Source organism: Tachysurus fulvidraco, chromosome 13 (assembly GCF_022655615.1).
Source record: "Tachysurus fulvidraco isolate hzauxx_2018 chromosome 13, HZAU_PFXX_2.0, whole genome shotgun sequence".
NCBI classification, from domain to species: Eukaryota; Metazoa; Chordata; class Actinopteri; order Siluriformes; family Bagridae; genus Tachysurus; species Tachysurus fulvidraco.
The window spans coordinates 18,743,195-18,766,765 of record NC_062530.1 but is presented as its reverse complement, the minus strand read 5'-3'; the positions used below and the strand labels follow the sequence as shown (position 1 = coordinate 18,766,765).

At 40.5% G+C, this 23,571-nt stretch overlaps 1 protein-coding gene across 2 annotated transcripts; it reads right to left on the bottom strand.

Moving 5' to 3' along the window:
- Nucleotides 1–1,196: 1,196 nt before the first annotated feature.
- nup205 (nucleoporin 205) lies at nucleotides 1,197–22,611 on the bottom strand. Of its 2 annotated transcripts, none has more exons than XM_027161790.2 (42): nucleotides 22,482–22,611; nucleotides 20,421–20,563; nucleotides 19,844–20,015; nucleotides 19,249–19,393; nucleotides 18,992–19,151; nucleotides 18,602–18,830; nucleotides 18,349–18,513; nucleotides 15,666–15,841; nucleotides 15,448–15,564; nucleotides 15,209–15,346; nucleotides 14,976–15,126; nucleotides 14,010–14,218; nucleotides 12,091–12,273; nucleotides 11,927–11,977; nucleotides 11,266–11,475; nucleotides 10,928–11,165; nucleotides 10,635–10,824; nucleotides 10,168–10,288; nucleotides 9,934–10,015; nucleotides 9,642–9,806; nucleotides 9,400–9,524; nucleotides 9,028–9,142; nucleotides 8,802–8,951; nucleotides 7,931–8,002; nucleotides 7,688–7,845; nucleotides 7,508–7,588; nucleotides 7,050–7,241; nucleotides 6,756–6,963; nucleotides 6,537–6,635; nucleotides 6,275–6,420; nucleotides 5,250–5,441; nucleotides 5,045–5,166; nucleotides 4,291–4,429; nucleotides 4,066–4,192; nucleotides 3,905–3,978; nucleotides 3,236–3,367; nucleotides 3,050–3,155; nucleotides 2,787–2,947; nucleotides 2,208–2,337; nucleotides 2,016–2,120; nucleotides 1,760–1,815; nucleotides 1,197–1,587 (listed from the first exon to the last, which is right to left on the bottom strand). In XM_027161790.2, exons 1-42 carry the CDS (start codon nucleotides 22,507–22,509, stop codon nucleotides 1,435–1,437), a joined length of 5,916 nt encoding a protein of 1,971 aa, XP_027017591.1. In that variant the 5' UTR covers nucleotides 22,510–22,611; the 3' UTR covers nucleotides 1,197–1,434. The 2 variants fall into 2 exon arrangements, with proteins under 2 accessions (XP_027017591.1, XP_047678687.1); XM_047822731.1 differs by having other exon boundaries at nucleotides 7,931–8,007; nucleotides 8,807–8,951.
- Nucleotides 22,612–23,571: the final 960 nt, after the last annotated feature.

Genomic DNA, 23,571 nt, shown 5'->3' with positions numbered 1-23,571 from the left:
AACAGTGTTCGTTTTTAATATGCATAATTCATTGAACAGGAACTTTCAAGCATAACAGTGAATGGTAAGTGGTAGTGAGCTGCAACAGGTAAAAATACTATTTATTTAAAGCCTGAATATTTAAAATGTATTCAACCTTTATTTTATATCTTTGTAAATATAACAGCAGTTTGACCCAAACGTCAACCTGATCAGACACGGTATCACCCAACAAGTCACTCTGGCAGCTTGTCCTTTAAGTTCAGTGGTATCTATTACACAGTCCCCTCCAAAAGTATTGGAACAGCAAGGTCTTTCTTTTGTTAGATACACTTTTTTAATTAAAAGCTGCAGAGAGGGGGGAAAAAAAAGATCCAACATTTTAGTCATAATCCTTAAATGTTCCTAACGGTAACAATAATTGTTTGACTTTTGTCATTAAACTATATAGAAATGATGGCAATAAACCTGATGTATGCAGTATATTAGAACTGTTTAATAATGATTACTAATGTGCAACCTTATAGTTGCATTGCAACTTAATTGAAGTCCAGATAATAAAAAATGAATTTGGTGTCAGATCAGACCTGATAAAGTACATCCTCGTTGTTAACCACTTGGACGTTGCTTTTTCGTGCATTCATTCATCTTTAAAGGAGCTTGAATAATGGCTATTTAAAATACACGAAAGAGTATTATTATAATTGTTGAAAAACTACTTAAAATGTATGCTAGATGTTGAAATGTGTCCATACTCTACACAGCACAGTATTTCCTAACAGTTACAGCACTGACTGTGGGATCTTGTCCTGTGGGAAGCTTGTGAATCATGTAAATCTCCGAGTGATGAACCATGTTGAGTCATCAGTGTGCTTGAGGTTATTGTCTTAATGCATTTCTCTACAAGTGGCAGACAGAATTCTTCTGTAGTTCTTTCTGCAGTTAATCCTTTATTCCTCCATATTTTGTCATAACCATCACTTTGGCAGAGGTAAATCTTGACTCTAGACGGTTTATGGATCATCTTTTTTTCTACATCTTTGCAGGTTGCAGTATCTGGCCTTCTGACTCGTTCTGCTGCTGCATGCACACCAAAAAGCTGAAAATCGTCTCATTCGCTTTTTTAAAAAAGGTCTTGATGTTCTAATACTTGTGGAGGAATCAGTATAAACCGATCCCTAAAACTACACTGATGCTGCATGATCATAAACACAGGCTTAGTTATTTGGTCATTTTATTCACTTCATTAGAAAACAGTAATAGCCAAAGACATGGTCAAAAACATGGAAAATCTCACGAGAGCATTTAATAAACAAAGCAGAAACATGGTATTATAGTCAGATTTAAATTACAGCACAGAGTATCAGGTTTATGTTACTCTTTCTCTGAGAGCAGGTGTGTGTAGTTCTTGCAGCGGTACACGCTCTGATGCCGACACTGTGCTGAAGGGTGTGTCTAGCTCCTGGCGTGGCGCACCAGGCCACGGATCCTGCGTGTCAGAGCCTGGATGAAGGTGTGGCGTGAGTGGCTTTTGCTGTACAGCCCTTCGACCTCCAGCAGCTTCCTCTGTAAGTGTTCAGTGAAGCTACTTGCCACGTCGCTCTGCAGCTGCGCGCGCGCACACACACACACACACACACACACACACACACACACACACACACACACACACACACACACACACACACACACACACACACACACACACACACAGTTGTTGGTGCAAATTATAATCTATACAGCATACACATAAGTGAGGAACTGGTGAAGGGGTTCGTACCTGCTCCAGATCCTGCTGGCTGACCCTCGACAGGCCGAGTCCTGCAGCACCACCATCTACACTCAGAAAGAAAAGAAATATAATTAGTGACCTTCCACGATGTGATAAGCCGACGATGACCCTTTGTGGACAACCCCTGATTTACACAAATCAGTAAAGACCTATGTGACACTTAGTGCAGTCATGAACTCTTAGGGTATTAAAATGTGCGTAGCATTTGCAAGACTTCAGCTGTCAGTAGAAAGTACAGCTTCACCTCTGTATCCTGGCAGCAGGGAGTCTTTGGGGTCGCTGGGTGCACAGTAGAGAAGGTAGTACTCCAGGTGGCGCCAGATTACAAACAGACTCGTCTCAATGATGTCTTCAAAACATACGGTCAAGAAAAACAGTGGTCTAATGATACGATTCAAACTGATGTAACATTATAAATTAGGACAGTGAAGGATACATGAGCAGAGCGCCAGCAGCTTGGCACGATTATTGATGAGCTGAACAAGACGTCGTTTGGCCAGAACGCTCCTTTGCACTGACGGGATCTTGTCCACACCACCTGACCCTGACACCAGGCCCTGGCACAACTGCATGTAGATAGACAAAATACTTTAAGTAATGTTTTCATTAGTTGGTTGTATGCACATAGCTTTGTGGTCGTTTCATCCTACTGTGAGCTGTATACAATTTCATTAACAATCCGTTCGACTGAAATATATTACTGCAGAAACAGCATCTCTTATGTATGTTTTGGATTAACCTCACTGATTGTCTTTGTATAATGCTGCTTTTTTTTTTACCAGTAAATATCACAAAAATAAAAATACAAAAATTTATCAGTGAATCTGAATTTGGTGCTTTTTTAATAAAGGTGTGATTATTCAAATCAAATAAACACAGATTAAAAAAGGAAAGTAACATGTGGAAATAATACATTTCAATGCTAGCGTTTAAATATAATTATTAAGAATTCGATTGCCTTTAATATTTAAGCAGTCAAAATCTTGGACTGAATACAACAGGGTTTGTGGTCTACCTCTTTGAGCTCTTCTGGAGCGAGTTGCTCGAGTCTCTCCAGCTTGCTTAGGCTCTGTCTGTGGCTGTCGTGGTATCTAAAGAAGTCTGTGGTGCTGTTCTTTAGCAGGAGAAGGACGAGGCCAAGGCTGGGGACCCGAGACACAGAGGGCACGGCCACATCTGAGCCACAAAGAGGAACAACGCACACGGGAGAGGTTTAACAAAAGATCACTAAAGTAGACGTGTGTACCTCTTCTGTATGAACTAGGAGAGACAGCCGACCTGTTGGCTCGCTGGCAGAAGGGCTGAAGAGGCAGACAGTAAACTGCGCCTCAGCTGAGCTTTGCAGGAGCAGCGTCTGACAGTACTCCATGATGTTAGCACAGATCTAGTGAAACAGAGACACAGTGAGACAGAAGGTATGTGTAAGGGAAGTTAGATTTGAGTGAATTTACTGTGTCCTCGTACCTGCTGCATGGCAAGTTCCATCTCCTCTCTTTTGTCGGCAGGGTCACCGGGGGCAACGCTCTCCTCCATCTGCTTCAGATAGCGGGCACGGTCAGTGCCAGCCAGACGCACAAGCAGGGACAAGCACTGGCGCTGAGAGAGAGAAAAAGATATAGCAGACTTACATCTACCATGAGTTTAAACAAATGCAGAGAAAAGCCAGTAGTCAAATACAAAAAAATGGGAAAGTATATAAATAAAATTTTTTTTAAAAATAAATAAAAAGTCTTTGACATGGTGCAGAGTTTATCTGAACTTTATAACCACAGCTTTGCAAGCTTCAGACCCCCTAAAAAAGGGGGAAACAAACAAAGAATGTGGTCTGGGGTCTCTAAACAACTCTTGTATAACTTAAAGCCAACAATGTTAAAAGGGATCTCCACTGCCAATAAGTCCAGTCTTTCTTGTTACAGGTCATCTGATTAGACTTAACGTCACAAAGGGACCTGATTACTTAGTAATTACTTTGCTGCTGCAGCACTGCATAATGATTAACTGAGCGATTTAAAGTGATGACAGAACACCTTGAATTAAATTTGCTAAAATGTACTAAACAAATGAATTCGGTAATAAAGCCCGAGCAAATATCAGAAGTACAGAACTCAGCCAAGGGCCTTGTTAAATCTCTACCTGGAATCTGCCAATGTGTCCCTGGAACTCCAGCATGGCTGTACTGTTAACCTCTTGGCCTAAATCCAGGTTTCCTGACATTAACACATGGAGTTAGTTCACATTGTACATATATGGGCATTAACATTAGTGATGCATTTGTGTGCGTGTGTGGTCAGTACCTGGGAGGGCAGTTTTACTGATGATGCCTGTAAGCAGAGACAGCTTCTGTAACGACCCCATGCTCACATCCTGACTATGCAGGATTGACTGAATGGTGTCGGAGTACACAATCAACCACTGGAGCACCTGGACACACACACACACACACACACACACACACACAGAGCTTACACACACAGTGGGTGCTAATCATAGCTGCAGTTGTGCATGAGTAAGAACTGTACCTGTGCTGCCCCCTGCTGGTGGTGTGTAGTGGTAGAGGTAAGGATGACCTGCAGGAGTCGAAGTGTAGGCAACAGGATCTGTCTGTATCGCTCCAGAGGACTAGGGATGAACCCTGAAGGGTCTCTCTGTCCATATACTCTATACAGAGAAAGATAGATGATGGCAAAGCTACAAACGCTAACAGACATGCATTATATCGATAATACATTAATATTCACTCAGCCAACATTATTAAATAATGTATTAAATATTAACAAATTCTCCTCAGGTTTGTTACAGTCCATAATTACAAGGAATACAAATTTATACAGAATAACAAACAAAAAAAGCTCTGAAAGATTCCTACATTACCAAAAACCCACCTCATCTCAGGATGACCAGAAATTCCCCATAGATCGAGGAAATTAAACCCGCTTAATGTTAAATTGTTCATGCTTAGTATTTTATTGTAAAAAAGAAGACTATTAAAACCGTGATCAGGGCTTTTCATTGCAAGCACATTACCCATGACACAGTTGACAAACTGGGGGCCAAAGTTAGAGAGGTGTGTTTACAAAGAAATTCCAATCACAAAGGATGTACAGGACATGCGTTTGCTGAAAAGTGTTTAATTTCCTCTGTGCATGGCGATCTTTGGGACACCTTGTTGTTAGGAGTGTGCTGTATTTAAGCTACAGCAGGAGATTTATAGGGAAGACAGGAAACAATCTGTACATTGCATCTTCTGTGTTGCCACCTGGTCCCCCTTCTCACCTGAGTGAGTCGTTCTCAGGCATCATGTGGAAAACCTGGCACTCGACCAGATGAGCAACCAGGCCACAGCACAACAGCTCCACAGCTCCCTGTGCTGTCTTAGCCACGCGGGTCAGTAGCGCCTGCATTTAAACACATGCATAAGGCATCAGAAACATGCCTGATTTATTTTTAGAAAGAAAAAAAAAAGCAGTAGCTTTCTCACCATCTTGGACTCGTAGATGTATAAAGGCTTGAGAAGAGGTGGTTGGGGTACCAGCAGGGTTTGCAGTGCAGCATCATCCTGCCTCAGGCTCTCGACCAGGACACGCAGGTAGCCACTGTTACACAGGTAGACCAGCCACTGGCTCTGTCTGTCTATAGACAACACCCTGTCCAGCACAGCCAGAGCCAGCATCTAAGAAGGACAAAAAGCAATGAATCATTATTATTACACACTTAAATACTAAAAAAAAAAATGAAGATTTAGGAAAGCAGTAACATCAGAGCACACTATCAAAACGCATCTTTAATATATAGAATGAATACAATGATTAATCAGTAACTAATATTCTTGAATATCACCCATATTTCACTACTTAAAATAACTTGTATACGGCAACACTGCTGAATTCTCTATTGGGACTGATAAGTGTTTATTTTCCATGAACAGCAAAGATCTGACAGAGTGTCATTTAATCTATAAAAGATTAAATCTGCATTTCATTTCTATAGTAAAAACTTATATTAAAGAAAGTGTGATTATGATGAATTTTTTTTTTAAGAAGAAGCCTTTTGTAAGGAGTTTTGTAAATCTTGTAAAGGAGAAAGAAACCCATTTTGCCTCGTTCATTTCCGGACACAGAAACAAGAAAGGCTATTAAGGGAAAGACTTATAGCAGTTTTATAGCAGTTATAAGACAAGGAACAACCTCTATCAGATCCTGGGATGTTCCACAAAATAAAAGATAACTGTAGTAAATGATTGAAACAATCTTCTATAGATTAAAATAAAAAGCAAAGAAATTGGTGGTAAACACAGTATATAAGAGGGATGTGCTTATAGGAAATTATTTTTTACCTATAACAGCATATCCTGTAGGTTTTTTTATAGAATATTTGCAACAAACTATGATCCAGTAATTTGGAGAACAATCGTTACAGAATAAGACAGACAGGTGTAAAAATATGTTTATCCTTTCAGCTTTAGGACTAAGGACAGAGGTTGACATTTTGAGATGTTGGTCCTACCCTGCCTATTTCATGTCCATCACAGGCATCTCTGCACACCACCTCCATCAGAGCAGTGCCGTAGCTCTCTATGATGGCTAGGATCTCTCTCTGCAGCTTAGAGAAACCATCCTCTGGTGCGGTTAGACGCTCCCACATAGACGCGCCTGCAAAAGATACAAATGACAAATTGCGTATTATAATAATAATAATAATAAAAGTCTCTCTTTTCCCAGTTTGTGAAAGGACATCAGAATGTAATGGTCATGTGCATGTGGTCTACCTGTTTGCAATGTGTCTGGCTCCTCAGGTTTCTGTGCGATTTGCAAGTAATAGAGTAACGAGCCATAGAGGTGAGCACGCAGACGTTGGAATCCTCCACCTAGAATAGCATACATATATAAATATATAAATAAACACTTTCTATTAACTTCAGCCCATCAGTGCATCAATCGATAAGAAAAGTAGATCTAATAGCCTGCTTTAAAAGCCGTTTACGCACCTGTGCATAGGATAAAGTCCAGCAGCTTCCTCAGTATAAGGTGAAGGGCTGAGTTAGCAATAGAGGCAAAACCTGATGAAGATCCGCCCTCCAGCCCAACCCCTTGCTGCTGCTCAGACAACACTGACTGACTGAGGTGAGCCGTCAAGGTGAACACCGCCCCAGCAACGATCGGCATCAATTCCACAGCAGCATCTTCTGACAAAACCTGAAAACATGAGAGTTCAGATGTAAATATAAATATGTAAACCCATCACACATTGGAATAGAAATGCTTTTACGAGGGTGCAGTACTTTTTCGTGCAAGTCGAGCAGCAGGTCTCTGATGATGAGTTGTCTCTGATCGGCTGGGATGAGCTCAGCGGGGCATGCGGTGAGGATGGTCTCAACGAGACTCCTCCAGCTCTGCAGAGCATGGCGCTTGGCACTCAGGCTGCGTCGTACACGGTTCCTCTCCACCACATTCTGCAGGATAGAGTTCACCTCCTGCAACAAAGAGAGTGAGCTCAAAATGGCACAATATAAATATTACTTATTACCCCACCCAAAAAAAAGCATGCAGGATTCAGTACCTCGACAAAAATACGTTCATTGTGCTAAGAACTCAATGCTAACATGCTACAATGCTACATTATCCAAGCAAAACAATTCATCTCTGTATCCAAAAGAACAAGTCTTATTTTTAAAATAATAAAGCTAAAAATGTGGTGAAAAAATTGACCAGCAGCAGCGATATAGTAAGAAACACTAACCTCCAGCAGCAGTGGTCGTTGCCCGATCGCAGCCATTCCCTGCAGGGCGTTAATTTCTGCAACCAAGACTCTGTGCAGCAACTGATGCAAAGAAAAGCAAAATACTTCAAATCTAAGAGGATGAAAAAAGGAACAGTATACAGACAGAACACGCATGATGTGTGCTGTGCAAACACAAACCTTGACGTTGCAGACGGTGTGTCCTTGTTCGTTGACGTGTTCGCAGTTGGAGATCACCTGCTCGATCTGAGCACGCTCAAAAAAGTCCAGCTGCAGCTGCTCAGGTACCTCCTGACTGAAATGTATAGCGTCCAGAACACTCAGCAGCTTCCTGCGCACTAAACACAAGATTGCAGCAGTGTTATTTCCACTTCAGTTGAAATTGAATTCCGTGTGTTTATGTGGACTGAGGTTTTAACCCACCTTTAGAGACCGTATCAAAATGCAGAAAGCCACTAACAGATCTGCTCTCGTCCTCCATTCCCATCTCTCCACCTGCAACACGCAAAAAGAAAAATTCTAAAACATCAGTGAGCGTTTTAAGTGAAAACTAGATTCAATGATGACATGGTGTTTAAAAAGAAAGCCTTTATTTGTACTGTATACATTTGCTTTGCTTTGCATATCCCAGCTTGTTAGGAAGTACCCCAGGGGTTAATGTGAGGACGGGATGGTCCAGCGATGAAGGCGCTGGGCTCCTAATCGGAGGTTCGGGGTTCAAGGCCACAAGCTGCTGAGATGTCTATGTTGGGTCCTTGAGCAAGGCCCTTAACCTCACCTGCTCCGCACGATGGCTGACCCTGTGCTCTGACCCCAGGCTCATAATAGCCTGGGATACGCGAAAACCTCACTCTGATTAGACCTAAACTACATTTTGTTGCCTTGTACTTGTACATGTGTAATGACAATAAAGTTGAATCTAATCTAATGGCTTTGCTTAGAGGCTTAACATTGGCAGCAGCATTGGCGCTGGTGTTGTCAGTGCTGTTTTCATCCGTGATCTGCCATACTGCACTCTCAACAACCTAAACCAATTTCAGATCCTGCCGAGGTCAAAGTCAGCAGCCTTACATTACTACATTACAAATATTACATTTAACATGAGATGAATATGTGTGCCTCTCGGACCTGACGGTTTCTTCTGTTGACCACCTCTTCGTTGACAAGGTTAGAAAAAAATATAGCCGACCAAAAACTTTACCCCTTCAGCCCAGCGTTGCACTCAGAGTCAAATAAGTTCATAAATGATTTTCATAAGTTCATTCTGTGCTAAACATCTATGCTCATGTAATACCTGTGTGCTGCATGTGTGGCTGGTCATCTAAGAGAAGATTGAGCAGCCTTTGAGTGTGTGACCGCTGACGGTTCAGTGACGTCACTCTGAGCTCTATAGCCGCAGTCTTCATAAGCCAGGACATTTGGTTATGTGCAGCAATCTCGTTCCCTGCAACATTAGGAGGTACGATTAACCGAGTTACCAGTTGAAGACGAAAAAAGTAAGAGTTACTAGTGACACCAACCTGCTATGACAAAGGGTAAGTGCTTCAGGTGAGAGAATAAGAAGTCCTGACTGGTCCTCAGGTAGCGCATAGTAGGTCCTGAGGTGTCCGAGCATGCACACAGCTGGTAGATGACCTAGACGACACAGAGTTTAGCAACTGTAAGTGACAACATCATTGACGTATATCTGCAAGACCTAGTTATGTACATTTTGGATGTTTTTTTTTGTTATTTTCTTTCCCCAAAGTGTTCTGCAATCATTTGTCACATCCTGAATCACTGCTATTTTTGATTATTTTATTGTTGTTGTTTTTTTTTAAATAAATACAATAAATTGATGTGAAAATGCTTATTAGAAATAAAATGCATGTCATTATTATAAAGGTTGGTACCTGATAGCAGAGTTCAGCCAAATGTGGGGCTTGCTGGGTAAGTACAGGTCCAGAACGTCTCTCACTGCCTCGCTGCAACAAACTTAGTATTGCATGGAGGCAACTACGTGGACAACCAAGAACCCCTAAAGTAAACCAGGAAAAAAAAAGAAAAAGAAAAACTTCTCATCTTTATACATTTTAACACATGTAAGACAACATATCAGTAATAAACAATGAATTTCTTCACTGAATAAACTGACCTGGATCCTGTAAATTAGTTGACGAGACAGGTTTTTTGACCTCGTAGCCTAACAAGTACAGGCCTAAGTTAGGACCGTTGAGCTCCAGAGACGTGATCAGTAGGTTCAGGATGTGAATCTGTGTCTCGTGACGAATTCTGGCCACACGCTTCTCAGGGTCTGAGTCTGATTTATTCAAACAGAATAAGAAGTGCAGGATCTCTCAAATTTATACGAAAAAAATAGTAAAGCGATGTGATTTGTAGTATATTAAATACAGCACTAAGAATATCCTTTTATAAGTTAGACCCACCATCTGTCTTCTCCACACCTTCCTGTGCCTCATCATTGTCCAAGCACTCCACAAATCCTGCCATAAGCTTCTCACTGACTGCCTGTACGCAACACAGCAAACCAACCTTTAGAGTAACCTCACAACACTACACACTGACATGAGTGAGTGAATGTGCTGCCTTATTCCAGATATTGCTATAAAATAGGAGTATAAGTGAATACAGAGCAGCGAGCAGAGCCAAAGTTGTCTCACATGGTCATGGGTGAAGTCTCCAACTAGTCTGGACTGGATGTTGGGGTAGCGTGCGATATGTCTCAGGATCTTAGCACTCAGAAACGCAGCATCAGGGTTGGAACTGCTGTGGTACAGATACCTGTTGTTTGAAGCAACGGTTAGATTCAGACTAGGCAAGAAATTTCTATCTTAAACATTCAATGAACTAAATACCTGATAGAAATTTGCATTTCATGACCACAATAATACTTGCGGTGTAAACTGTATATCATTTATTCTTAATATGTGAACCTGGACTCAAAATTATGTTGGCCTTTTATTGCATCTTCCACTGTTGGGCCTTTTTTATGGGCCCAACAGTGGAAGATGCAGTACAAGGTTTAGCAACTGATTATGGCTTTGTTAGCAAAATATTGTATAGTATATATATATTTTTTAACTGAATTATCAGTGTTATTCAGCATATGTATATGAGAGTATATCACCTGGCAATGTTAATGATGTGATCAGCACGTCTGCTTTGGGCATTGACACCCTGCAATAACTGCTCTAGTGGAGAAACCAGCAATGAGGCCTGGCTCTCTCTAAGCAGATCCATGAACAGCACCTCCTTCTGCAGGGCCAGATCCAACAGACTCAAACAGTGCAGCACTGCTGACTCCAACTGCTTCATACCTACAGCATCACCATCATCAGCATCACCAACACTCGTCTTCCACACATTTAACTCAGCAACAACCAAATTATGACTTTCACTTATCATTAGTGATAAACTGACCAGGAAATGGCGCGTATGTGTCAAGCTGACAAACTCCTTCTTCGAGGAGGCTGAGGCAGAGTGATAGAGTGGGAGAGTCATTCAGCAGGTGGAACATGAGGTTGTGACCCGGCGGTTTATGGGCTGGAACCTGCTCCCCCTGCAGCTCCACAATCTCCTGCAGGAAGTCAGATGGCTGGGGCTCATAGTCCTGTAGCAGCTTGTGAAACACCTCCAACACTGCCTCGGCCACCTCCCACTGGAGAGACAGGGAAGCAGGTATTTAGCTTACGAGAGATAAAGTAAAACAAAGGTAGTGGTATGGTGAGGTATGGTGGGTCATGCCTAGAACACAATACCTTCTCAGCTGGGCGTCGGTAAGCCCGTGTTGGAAAGGGCAGGAAAACAGAGTCTCTCAGGAACGTAAGGTAGGGCTGGAATCCTGGTGCACGCAGCCCCGCCCCAAGGTTAACAGGAAGTGCACTCTCCACCAAAGTGCTGATGAAATGACAGAAAGCTCGGGTCAGAGGATACTCCTCACAACTGGACTCGATCTCATTCAGCTCCATCTGCAGATGAGGGGACACAGCTGCTGTCAGTCAGACACCTTTTTTTCGAGTTACTATTCATGATTAGTTCATAGATGTATATTTTATATAATGTGTGTGTGAGTAAATACGTGGGAATTTATTTCAACTGATAACTCTAAATAACTATCCATTTAAATATTCATCCATATCACACATATATATATATATAAAATCATGCTTCAAATATGAAGCACTTCATTGATTTCTTCCAATAAAACGTGTGCCTCTGATTGCTAATCACTGCTGTTGAATTTAAAGCCATTATAATTATGTTCTATGGTATCTTTAGTGTTGTATATGTTTTCTAAAACAAGGCATAACGCTACTTTATACTCTGCTAATCAGCTGTGTCTGTATATGCCAAGGAAACGGCTTGCTTAGGTAGTACAGTATATGCATGCATTTTAAACAAATACCAGGGTCAGCTCACCTCTATGCCTGCAGCTTGTCTTTGTCCAGGGGCTTTTACTGTCTGCAGGATCTGATACAAACATGATATTGGAGTCACAAGTTCAATAATGAATGTTCTTTGTATTGTACTAGCAAAGTGGCCAGAATATCCAGTGTATACATCTCTTGTGTAGGTGAACTCACCTGTGTGTATTCCAAAGACTGCCAGAGGGAGGCAGCGATCTCCGGAGACTTGCCAAAGGCAGCGAGGGCATTCAGGAGCTGGGCTTTTAATGCTGGCTGCACACTGCACTGGAGTAAACCCAGCATAACCACCACAGGAGTCCACTGAGGATGCTCAAATAGAGCTAGGCGTGCATTCTCACACTGACACACACACACAAATAACATGCCAAAAATTGCCTGGTCAAACATGTCTGTGGTTCTTGAGTGTAAATTCACTTAAAATATGCAAATACATGCATAACTAACTTCAGAGAATTAATTAGCTATTAATAAATTCATTATTTGGTCAGGTGATGGTGTGACCAGGTACAGTTAGGACCATATATATTTGGACACATGCACAATTTTCATACTTTTGGCTATGTACAGTATGCCACCAGAATAAAATGAAATCGAAAAAAACCAAGATGCATTTGAAGAGCAGACGTTCAGCTTTAACAAAAATATCAAGTAAACAGTTCAGGAACTGCAATCATTTGTATGCACAGTGACCCCTTTTTCAGGTGCTCAAATATAATTGGACAAATAAATATAAACATAAATAAAATGTTCATTTTTAATATTTTGTTGAAAATCCTTTGCAGGCTGAAGTCTGGAGCCCATGGACATCACCAGAGACATCACCTCTGATGCTTTGCCAGGCCTTAACTGCAGCTGTCTTCAGTTGATGTTTCTCCCGTGGGTCTTTCTGCCATTAGTTTTGCCTTCAGCAAGTGAAATGTATGTTCAATCGAGTTGAGATCAGGTGACTGACGCGGCCATTGCAGGATATTCCATTTCTTTTCCTTAAAAAACTCCTGGGTTGCTTTTGCAGTGCGATTTAGATCATTGTCCATCTGTACTATGAAATGCCGTCCAATCAACTTTGCTGCATTTGGCTTAATCTGGTCAGACAGTATATTCCTATACACTTCAGAATTAATCCGGCTGCTTCTGTCTTCATCAGTAAACACCAGTGACCCAGTGCCACTGGAAGCCATGCATGCCCATGCCATTACACTGCCTCCACTATGTTTTACAGATGACATTGTATGCTATGGATCATGAGCTGTTCCAAGCCTCCTCCATACTTTTCTTTTCCTGTCATTCTGGTAAAGGTTAGTCTTAGTTTCATCTGTCCAAAGAATGCTTTTCCAGAACTGGGCAGGCTTTTTTAGATGTTTTTGGCAAAGTCTAATCTCGCCTTTCTATTCTTGAATGGTTTGCCCCTTGTAGTGAACCCTCTGTATTTGCTCTCGTGAAGTCTTCTCTTGATTGTAGACTTTGACAGTGACACACCTACCTCCTGGGGAGTGTCCTTCACTTGGCTGGATGGTGTGAATGGGTTTTGCTTTACCATGGAGAGGATCCTGCGATCATCTACTACTGTTGTCTTCTGTGGACAGCCAGGACTTTTTATATTGCTGAGCTCACCACTGCGTTCTTTTTTTTCTCAGAATGTACCAAACTGTTGATCTGGCCACTCCTAATGTTCCTGCTATCTCTCTGATGGATTTGTTTTGTTTTTGAAGCCTAATGATAGCCTGTTTAACTTGCATGGAGAGATCCTTTGAACGCATGATGTAGGTTCACAGCAACAGATTCCAAGTGCAAATACCACACTTAGAATTAACTCCAGAATCTTTACCTGCTTAATAGATGAATAAATAATGAAGGAATAGCCTACACCTGTCCATGAAACAGCTTTGGACTCAATTGTCCAATTACTTTTGGTCCCTTGAATCTCAAGAGCTGTAATTCCTAAACCCTTCCTCCAATCTGGATTTAAATACCCTATACAACTATAGTATGAATATGTTTGGTAAAAAAGTTAATTGTGCCTGTGTGCAAATATATATGGACCTAACTATATGTATGTGCATGTGTGTGTCTGTTACCCAGGTAGTGATGGTGGTGAGCAGTTGGAGAAACGCAGTCAGACCCTCAAGCTCTCTCTGAGTTATGCCTCTGATGGGTGGATGGCGATACTGGGTAAAGTCTGCACTGGGAACGTCCCGTCTCAGGTTCTCATGATACATCATGAGAGAATGGAAGAAGTGCTCCCACAACACTGGGCATCCTGATACACCACCCTGCATTTTCTCTCCTGAAAAACACGTTACCTTTCAATTCCACATTATATACACTGACACAGGGCAAAATAAAGGGGCAAAAGAACTCGTTTGGTCTTACCCTGCATTCAGACTAGCAAGCAACAGTGATTCATTTCTTATGCAAGCTCATGTCACCTGGCTCAAGTCTCATCATTAGAGGATTAATGAGATTTCCACAATTACATGCAAATTAACCATAACCCATTTCTCTACTCTCTTCAGTTCTGACTATTGTTTAATTCCAATTCACTGCTTTTTAAACACAAAAACAGAATAAACCCCTATAGTTTGTTAAAAAGATTGATAAGAGTAACATTATGTTTTGTTGAAAATTGTGAAGCAGCTCTTTGGTTTACTACCGATATAAATAACCCAGTGCTGTTGAATTCTTGATCCTGATTGGTCAGTATGCGCTGATTCATTTTCTATAACAGCAGCTCTGAAAATATCTCTGACTGCTATGCAAATCACAGGTTCATGCAAATGTTTGTGATATAAAATAAAATGTATTCCCAAGAACAGCCCACTATTGTCTCCTACAACAGCTGTCCCTAACAGAGTTAACGGTCTCTATACATTGACTAAAAACAAGCTGGGAGCAACATTAAGTTAGTAGCATGCTAATGAAAACTGATTGTAACTTGGTCACTGGTCCATAGTGGGATTTCAGTTATTCACTACAGTTGTTAGACCGTTAGAATTACTTTAAATAACACCAATGGCACTGATTTCATGCGCAGTGATGCTTACCGTGCGGCGCTCCGTTGGATTTGAGCAAACTGAAGCAGTAGTGAGAACACTGTGGCCCGTTGGCAAGACCCTTTAACATACGCAAGTAAGGGATATACAACGTGGCAGGCAGTAGGTCTCCCATCTGACGCACAAACTTGGCGAGAACCACCTGTGTATCGCATATATACTGATTAAAGCATTTTCATAAAAGAATGAATGAATAAATAAACAGAACACACACATACACACACCTGTTTGTGAGGTGGCCTCTGTAAGGCCATGCCTATAAAGGATCCTGCAAGTGACGTGTGGTGCAAGGATTCTGATGGACACCAGAACTCAACACCTAGCTCCAAACCAAATGAGTCCTTACTGTAGAACTCACCGATCTGGCAAATGCACAAAAACACACTTTTATTTAGGCAATGCAACACAACACTGAGCAGACATCAAACATCACAAATAGCAAATACAAGATCAGCCATCATACCAGTATCATGAGGTGCTCCAGGTCTTTCCTCAAAGATGACGGAGGCTCGCTGCCCATCTGCATTGCCATGTGGATCAGTCGAGCATCTTCATCAGCACGGTTACGCAAATGCTTCACCTGAACACAGCTTTTACACGTTAGCTCTACTTGTACATGCGTTATGAGAGTGACATTAACACATACACACTTAAGTGATAATCTTACATTCCTGTGCATACCTTCATGGGCATGAGAGCTAGGAAGTCAGTGATGAGGGCATGAAGTCGGCGAGTGTAGAACTCTTCCTGGCAGAAGCCTTCACTTGCCAAAACGCCCTCCGTCAGAAATAGAAAGACTCCTCCGAGAACTGCCTGATCAGCCAGTGCTTCATCTACCTCAGTGAACTCTACAAGGGCTGAGAAGGTAACAGTAGCAATTCTTTGGTTTAGAAGGTGATACAAATATCACCGTAATAGAGAAAACAATACAGAAAAATCTTTACTGGAAAACATCCCGTGGGTGATATATCCAGATTTTTAACATCCCGTTTTTTTTTTTAAATACTAAATGCAAATGTTTAAATCTAAAGTTTAAAGTTACGGAGATAAAGATATTTAAGGCATAATTTTCTTGTTAGTTGAACAGTTAGTCATTTAATCTGCAATAAAACAAACCTGGGATTTTACCATTTACTGTTATCTTTATGGCAGGAGGTTATGAGCACTTAGGGTACTTAATTACCACCTTAAACTACTTCAATATTAAATAGCTTAAAATCATATTAAATGGCTTAAAATCATAATCATAAGCCACATTGCTGTATATGCAGTAGTTTTAAGACATGTTATGATGCTATGTGCATCTTCCCTGGCCTAGCATCCACTGCTTAATATGTATATTTAAAATGACTGAGTGCTAGGGCTGGGCGATATGGCCGAAAACTGTATCACGATATCAGTGTTTCATATCGGTCGATATCAATATATATTGAACTTTTTTATGACTCATTTAAAATAAGGAGCAGGAGAAAAATATATTACATTTAAACATTTTTATTTTAAGCTTAACCTTCCTCTGATCATAATCCCCTCAGTTATTGAGAAAGAAATCTCAACAACCAGGAAAACTCAAATAAATAAAATGTAAACATAAGTCTAAAGTCACAATGTACACTTAACAATTATCTCTTAACATTTAAGGTGTAAGAAATGATTAATAAAGTGTAATAAAATAGTGCAAAGTGTTAAATATAAACAGAGAAACCTGAGAATTAAGTCCAAGTTTAGTGCGAGGAAGTTAACTAGCTGTTCACCTTCTGGTGAATAAAGTGTGTAAAATATGTGCAGTGTTTTGTAAACATAAATAAAACCGAGGTAGACTGAGATACATCTGTAATATAAAACACAAACCTGATAAAGTATAATAACATTGTAATATAAAACCTGCAGAAATATGAAAAAGTAACTCAATTTATTCTTACTCTAATCATACTTGAAGTTGAACTATTCAAGTATATTTTTGTAGACTTGTAATTAGGGCTGTAGCTATCGAATATTTTAGTAATCGCGTAGTTTACCAAATATTCTCGATTAATAAAATTTCATTGATTAATCGGATAACATATTTTTGCTTAATTAAAGAGCAATATTAAACATACAAGAGAAAATAAGACAGGTCTCTTAAAATGAATAACTAATTGGTTTCCTTTTTTAGAAAAAGGAACTTTCATTTTTTAAATGCATAGTATGCAATGCATACAACAATATTTTCTATCAAAAATAAACATTCTGGGCTCTAAATGAACCTTTTTCTAGGATGCAAAAACAAAAAAATTTATTCTTTTCAAATTACTTTTTTAAAGCATCAAAACTAAGGCATACATTAAAATAAATAGTAATAATAATACAAAAATATTGCCTTTAAGTCATGCAACTTAACTTTCAGAACTAAAAGATTCAAAATCTACAGCTCAGCCATAGCAAACCTTTACTGTCTAATTTGGAATACTTTGTGGTATTTAAGAGGCAAAAACATGGACAGGAACTTGGACCTAGAGGCCATGCATGGTTTCACACCGAGTACATTAAGCGCATATATATTAATCAGAATATAAAAGTCTCTCTCTCTCTCTCTCTCTCTCTCTCTCTCTCTCTCTCTCTCTCTCTCTCAAGGTATCAACATGCTCAGAATTGAGGCTTGCCCTGCGCTTTGAAGAAATGTTTCCTGCTGCTGAAAACAGACGCTGTCCCAAAACGGACATTTTCTGTCTTTTTCTCCTGTTTGTTTCTTCTCTTTGCTCATTGATATTGTTATCGTGCCCTTCCATTTTGCAGCCCGCACGCGCACTCAAATCAAAAGACCGCTAACTCCTCGCGCCTCCTTCCGCTTTTATGTAAGCACGTCTCACACACACACACACACACACGTACAAAATAATTGCACAAGAACGTGACGTGAGCTTTAAAATGAATTTTTGTATTCGAGTTACTCGAGGAATCGTCTCAGCCCTGGTTATAATATCCAAAAAACTACCATACTGGCGAGCTGACTTTTTCTCCTTTATTTACAATTTCCTCGCTCGCTGTGGCTCATTTTCTGCTTATCAGTCCCCGTTTACTGAAGAGGAATCCAGCACCAGCACGAGACAACGATATGGCATAACCAAACTTAATACTGTTACATGATTGGCTGTTAGAGTGTCACTCCCCAAGTTGCTAGGTGAGCGCCTTTGTGAATGCAACAAAACTTGCCTCGCAACTTCATTTTTCTTCCGACGAAGAATAAAAAAATATCGAGCGTCTTACCGAGCACATTTTATATCGCTATTGATCACGTGTCTATCGCGATACATATCGTTATCGTTTTATCGTCCGGCCCTACTGAGTGCATATGTGATGTAAATTATTGTACGTGTTTACATACCTGCACCCTGAGGGAGCTGTGAAAGCGCTCGGAGTGAAAGGGCCCACGCCAGCCTCACCAATGCCTGCAAGCCTGGCAGCTTCCACGTCCCATCCTCCACCACCCGACTGTGCACCGCAAACACATACTGCCTGTCTGTCACAAGGGGCAGGGCCTGGAGCAGGTCTAACACACAAACACAAGTGATAAGGGGCTTCTCAAAGTATCTAATTAAGTAACTTTCACTAGTAAAAGATATATGATGCTCGTATACCATCTCTGTCTTCAGTGCCTTGTTCCAGAAAGCTGACATCGAAGCAGTAGAGCAAAGCCATGACCAATGCAAGGTTCACGCTATCCAGAGAGCCGTCAGCTTCAGTGGTTACTGTCTTGAGATGGCCAATAAGAACGAGCGTATCATCTTTACTAAGGGGTGACTGACATGTCCATGCAAACAGGCACTCAGCCAGAGACTGGCGACACTCTTTGATGAGATCAGACACCTGCAGAAAACAAAGATGCTATGATTACACTTTTTACCGTAACCCTCTAGTAATAATAGCATTCTATTTCTTCCTTAACCAAAATGCAGCACAGAATCGTTAAAAAAATAAATAAATAAAATAACTTTCAAATCTGACAACATGTGAGGAAAAACATTCACCTCCTTCCGGTGTTTTTCATTGCCAAGGCCTCGCGCTTTCTGGAGCTTTTCAAACTCACGTGTCACACTGACGTCCGACACAAGGTTTAGGATTTGCTTAGTCAATCCCTGGTTCATCAGCTCATCTGTGAATCGGGTGGTAAGGTGAACCAAATCCGCACTATGACAGAGATTGTGGAGGGTCAGAGATATAGATTTTACATTGAAATATCAGAAACAAACAGTGAGTCAAGACGAACATGACAAAAAGATTGTACCTAAGGTCAAGAGTGAAAGTTTTTCCATGACGTGACTGGATGAGCGAGCGGAGAGAGTTGGCAATGCAGCGTTTGCCATCCCAGTAGAGTAGAACAGCCACCAGGCCCCTCGTCAGTCCAGGAAAATGAGGCTGCTGGTGCTCTCCTATATATATGTATATAAAAACAGATTGTGATGCTCAGAATACTCACCACACAAGCTGTACATTTTACATACAGATACATTTTTATTCTATATGATACTTCTGCTGAGATCGCTTGTATTCTGATTGATATTGCATTCTGTAATTGTTAAGAATTAACTCAATGTTGTGCAAATTTGTGAGTGAGTGAGTGCGTGCGTGAGTACGTGCGTGAGTGCATGAGGGCATGAGTGAGCGCGTGCGTGAGTGAGCGCGTGCGTGAGCGCGTGTGTGAGTGTGTGCGTGAGTGAGCGCGTGCGTGAGTGAGCGCGTGCGTGAGTGAGCGCGTGAGTGTGTGCGTGCGTGCGTGCGTGAGTGAGTGCGAGTGTGAGTGAGAGAGTGAGTGAGTGAGTGAGTGAGAGAGTGAGAGAGTGAGTGAGTGAGTGAGTGAGCGCGTGAGTGAGTGAGTTTACCTGCAAGCAGCAGCTCTAGTGCAGCAAGCTCTCCCAGGTCAAACAGATCACTGAGGATGAAGGCCTCTGTGAGGAGCTGCTCAGGTAAAAGCCGTGCACCTTGTTGGCCTTGAATAGAAATCCCCTCTGTGCTGGCTTTCCTCACCTTCTCTCTCTGCTCTGCACTTTTTGGCTATTTAGGGGAAAAAAACATTATTAGGGAGGAATTATCTTTTGCATTTATTTGAAAACAGATCACTATTATATGGCTAAAGTGCATAAACAAGACTTCATTAGAGTTGATCATTTGCTATAACAGCATATCCCATTTTATTCTACATATAGAACAGCAATTACACATTCTGCTTTATTGGATTTTATTAAAAGTTCTATTTATCTGTTTAAAGTTACATTTACTCTTGTAAAATGACCACAAGTCGATTCCTGTTATCATTATAGCAAATAAAAGGATTTTGTTCTCCCTATTTTCTAATGTATTCTTTAAAATGTACCCATGATGTGTTCAAAGCAAGTAATTATGACTCACATTTTAACTAGGATGGGTCAAAAGTGTCAGGAATATTTCGGTAATACTCACAGGATTTTTGAACAGAGACAGAAAAGATGATTTGTGTTTCTTTAATTGCACATCCAGAAGATGAACACTTTCAGGTTGTCTCCTCCACACTGCTCCCTCGACGGTTTCCCATAATTCTTTCAGAGGCCCCCACAGACTGGCTCCTTCAAAAAAAAATAAAAAAAGAAAAATAAATAAAAAAAATTAACACTTACTGACACATCACAGACGTCAAGTAAAAAGAACACGGCTGTGACTGTGTGATGATTTAAGACAATTTGACTGTTCTCAGAATAAATAAGACACTATAAATAAAGGACAACAACCTCCTCATTAAGACAACATTTATCAGACTGTATATTTATAATCACACCCTCCGTTGTCACCCATATGAGGATGAGGTTCCCCTCAAGGTTTCTTCCTTTACCGTTCAAGGGAGATTTTCCTCACCACAGTCACCTGAGTCGCCTCAGACTTACTCAGTGGGCATAAATACATACACATTTAAATATAGCTAATATTAATCCTGAATTTTGTATTATATTAATCTTTATATTAACATTTTGTTCTATGTTTATGTTCTGTAAAGCTGCATTGAGACAATGTCGACTGTAAAAAGGCCAATACAAATAAATAAAAGCATGCAGCAAAAACACAGCACTGTCCCAAACTTTTTTCATGCAGTCGGTTTAAGAGTTCGTGTGTTAGATAACTTTCACCTGACACAAAACTTTTACCAGATGTTAGATTCCCCAAAAAAATAAATAAAATATTTGGTAAATTTATTCCAGGTCACTACAAGGTGAAACAGTTCTGGACAAGCTGATCAGGAAGGCCAGCTCAGTCCTGGGGATTCCTCTGGACACTGTACAGGAGGTGGGAGAAAGGAGGATGGTAGCAAAACTATCATCATTGCTAAAGAACGACTCTCACCCCCTGTATGAAACGCTTTCATCTCTGAGCAGCTCCTTCAGTGACAGACTGTTACATCCTAAGTGTCTGAAGGAGCGATACAGATACTTTTCCCCCTGCTGCTATTAGACTGTACAATCAAAGCTGCTCCCAGTGAACCAGTCACCATAATACACACTGTTATTACTGTTTCACTACAATTAATAAACAATAACAAAGCATTTTAAACATGTGCAATAACAGAAATTTGGAAAAATGTGCAATATTACCTATGTGCAATATGTCTTCAGTGCAACCACTACTCTTTATATAATTTTGTTTTTGTATATACTGTATATTATATTAAGTCTTTATTATTTTTATACATGTTTGCTGCTGTAACAGAGAAATTTCCCCATTGTGGTACGATTAAAGGTACATCATATCATATCTTATTTACATTTACAGCATTTAACAGACGCGCTTATCAACAGAGCGACTTACATTTTTATCTCTTTTTTTTATATACAGAGCAATTGAGGGTTAAGGGCCTTGCTCAGGGGCAGAGCAGTGGCAGCTTGTTAGACGTAGGAATCGAACACCCAACCTTCCGATTGGTAGACCAACACCTTAACCACTATGCTACCACATCCCTTATCTTATCTTATGGATGGTTGCCCTGGAAACCAGTGCTTGCTTGTGTGTAGTAGCAGCTCAAATACATATTTATGCTAACTGTTGCTCTGAACGTTTAACACCTAAAAATATATATAAACTCAATGACCGGATGAAGCACTGACATGTTAGTAACTCTGACACTGATCCATCAGGATGTTTTTGAAACCGCTCACTGCCTCAACAACAACATTCGAGATACTAATTTACCGACCAAACTAGCAACTGATAATTAGTTATCATCAACTAATATCCCGTATCTTTATCTAAAACACATAAACACGGTGATTTGTTACTTATGAAACACATGTAACTTCGGTTTTAGCCGCTGTTGCTAACAAGCCAGCAACTAGCTCCACAGTGCTAATGCTAATGCATCTATAGTACAGAATAAACATTATACGCTTTCGGCATCAAGTCAGTCCACTCGGTTACATCAAAGTAAATTGTGTTTTTATTTTAAACGCTTACAGCAAAATAAACAACGAGTAGTTAAAAAGAGGAACACGTTGTTACCTGAATTTACCGCCATCTGCGCCGCCATGTCTGATTTGTAACCGGATCCATCCAGAGGCGTCCGGATTAATGCCGGTGTGAAAATGACACCGTTTGGTTTCGTTTTGATTTACTGTGTATTCTATTTAATTTCTATAATTTTGTGCTGTGTAAAATTCTATTTTAATTAGTAATATTTGTGGAAGAACTGTTCGTGTTTTAATATGGATTTATTTTCAGGCAATCAATAATAATAACAATAAAATCAACATAAAAACAAAACTCCAGGTTACTGACTAGCTAATGATTTTTACATTTACATTACATTTCTGGCATCGAGCAGACACCCTTATATCCAGAGTGACTTACAATTTATACAAGGGCCTTGCTCAGGGGCCCAGCAGTGGCAGCCTGGTGGAGATGGGATTCGAACTCATGGCCTTCCGGCCAATAGTCCAACACCTTAAACACTTGGCTACGGCATCTAGCAGACACCCTTATCCAGAGTGACTTACAATTTATACAACTGAGCAATTGAGGGTTAAGGGCCTTGCTCAGGGGCCCAGCAGTGGCAGCTTAGTGAAGCTGGGATTCAAACTCATGACCTTCCGGTCAATAGTCCAACACCTTATATTCCATGCTTTATATCTGCAAGTACTGCATTATCAGCACTGTCAGTCTTCACATGATCCGTATATGTTACAAACAATACTGCTGCTGTATATTGTACAAAAAACCATAATATTGCACCATACTGTTATTTGCACTACCATGCACTTCTCACACTTTATGTACATAACTGATCTGCCATATATTCTGTATTCATATTTAATACTGGCACTGTCTATATTGTAGCACATCATCTGAATTTTGTTTAGTCTGTTTTGTCTTGTGTTGCATAGTCTGTATTATCTTGTCTTGTGTTGTATAGCCCATGCTTAATGTGTAGTATAGTGTCATTTATGTCTGTATTTCTGAGAGTTATAAACAGCTGGAACCAAGCTGTGTGTCAACACACGACCCATAAAACAGATTCTGATTCTGATTAACCACTTGGCTACCACACACACACACTCACTCACTCATTTTCTACCGCTTTATCCGAACTACC

Coding starts and splice junctions, on each gene's coding strand:
- nup205 (XM_027161790.2), bottom strand. CDS start 22,509: ATGGCGGCGCAGATGGCGGTAAATTCAG. Junction 10,289..10,634: donor CACATCATTAACATTGCCAG/GTGATATACTCT, acceptor TTCAAACAACAG/GTATCTGTACCACAGCAGTT. Junction 10,016..10,167: donor GAGACTTCACCCATGACCAT/GTGAGACAACTT, acceptor TGTTGCGTACAG/GCAGTCAGTGAGAAGCTTAT.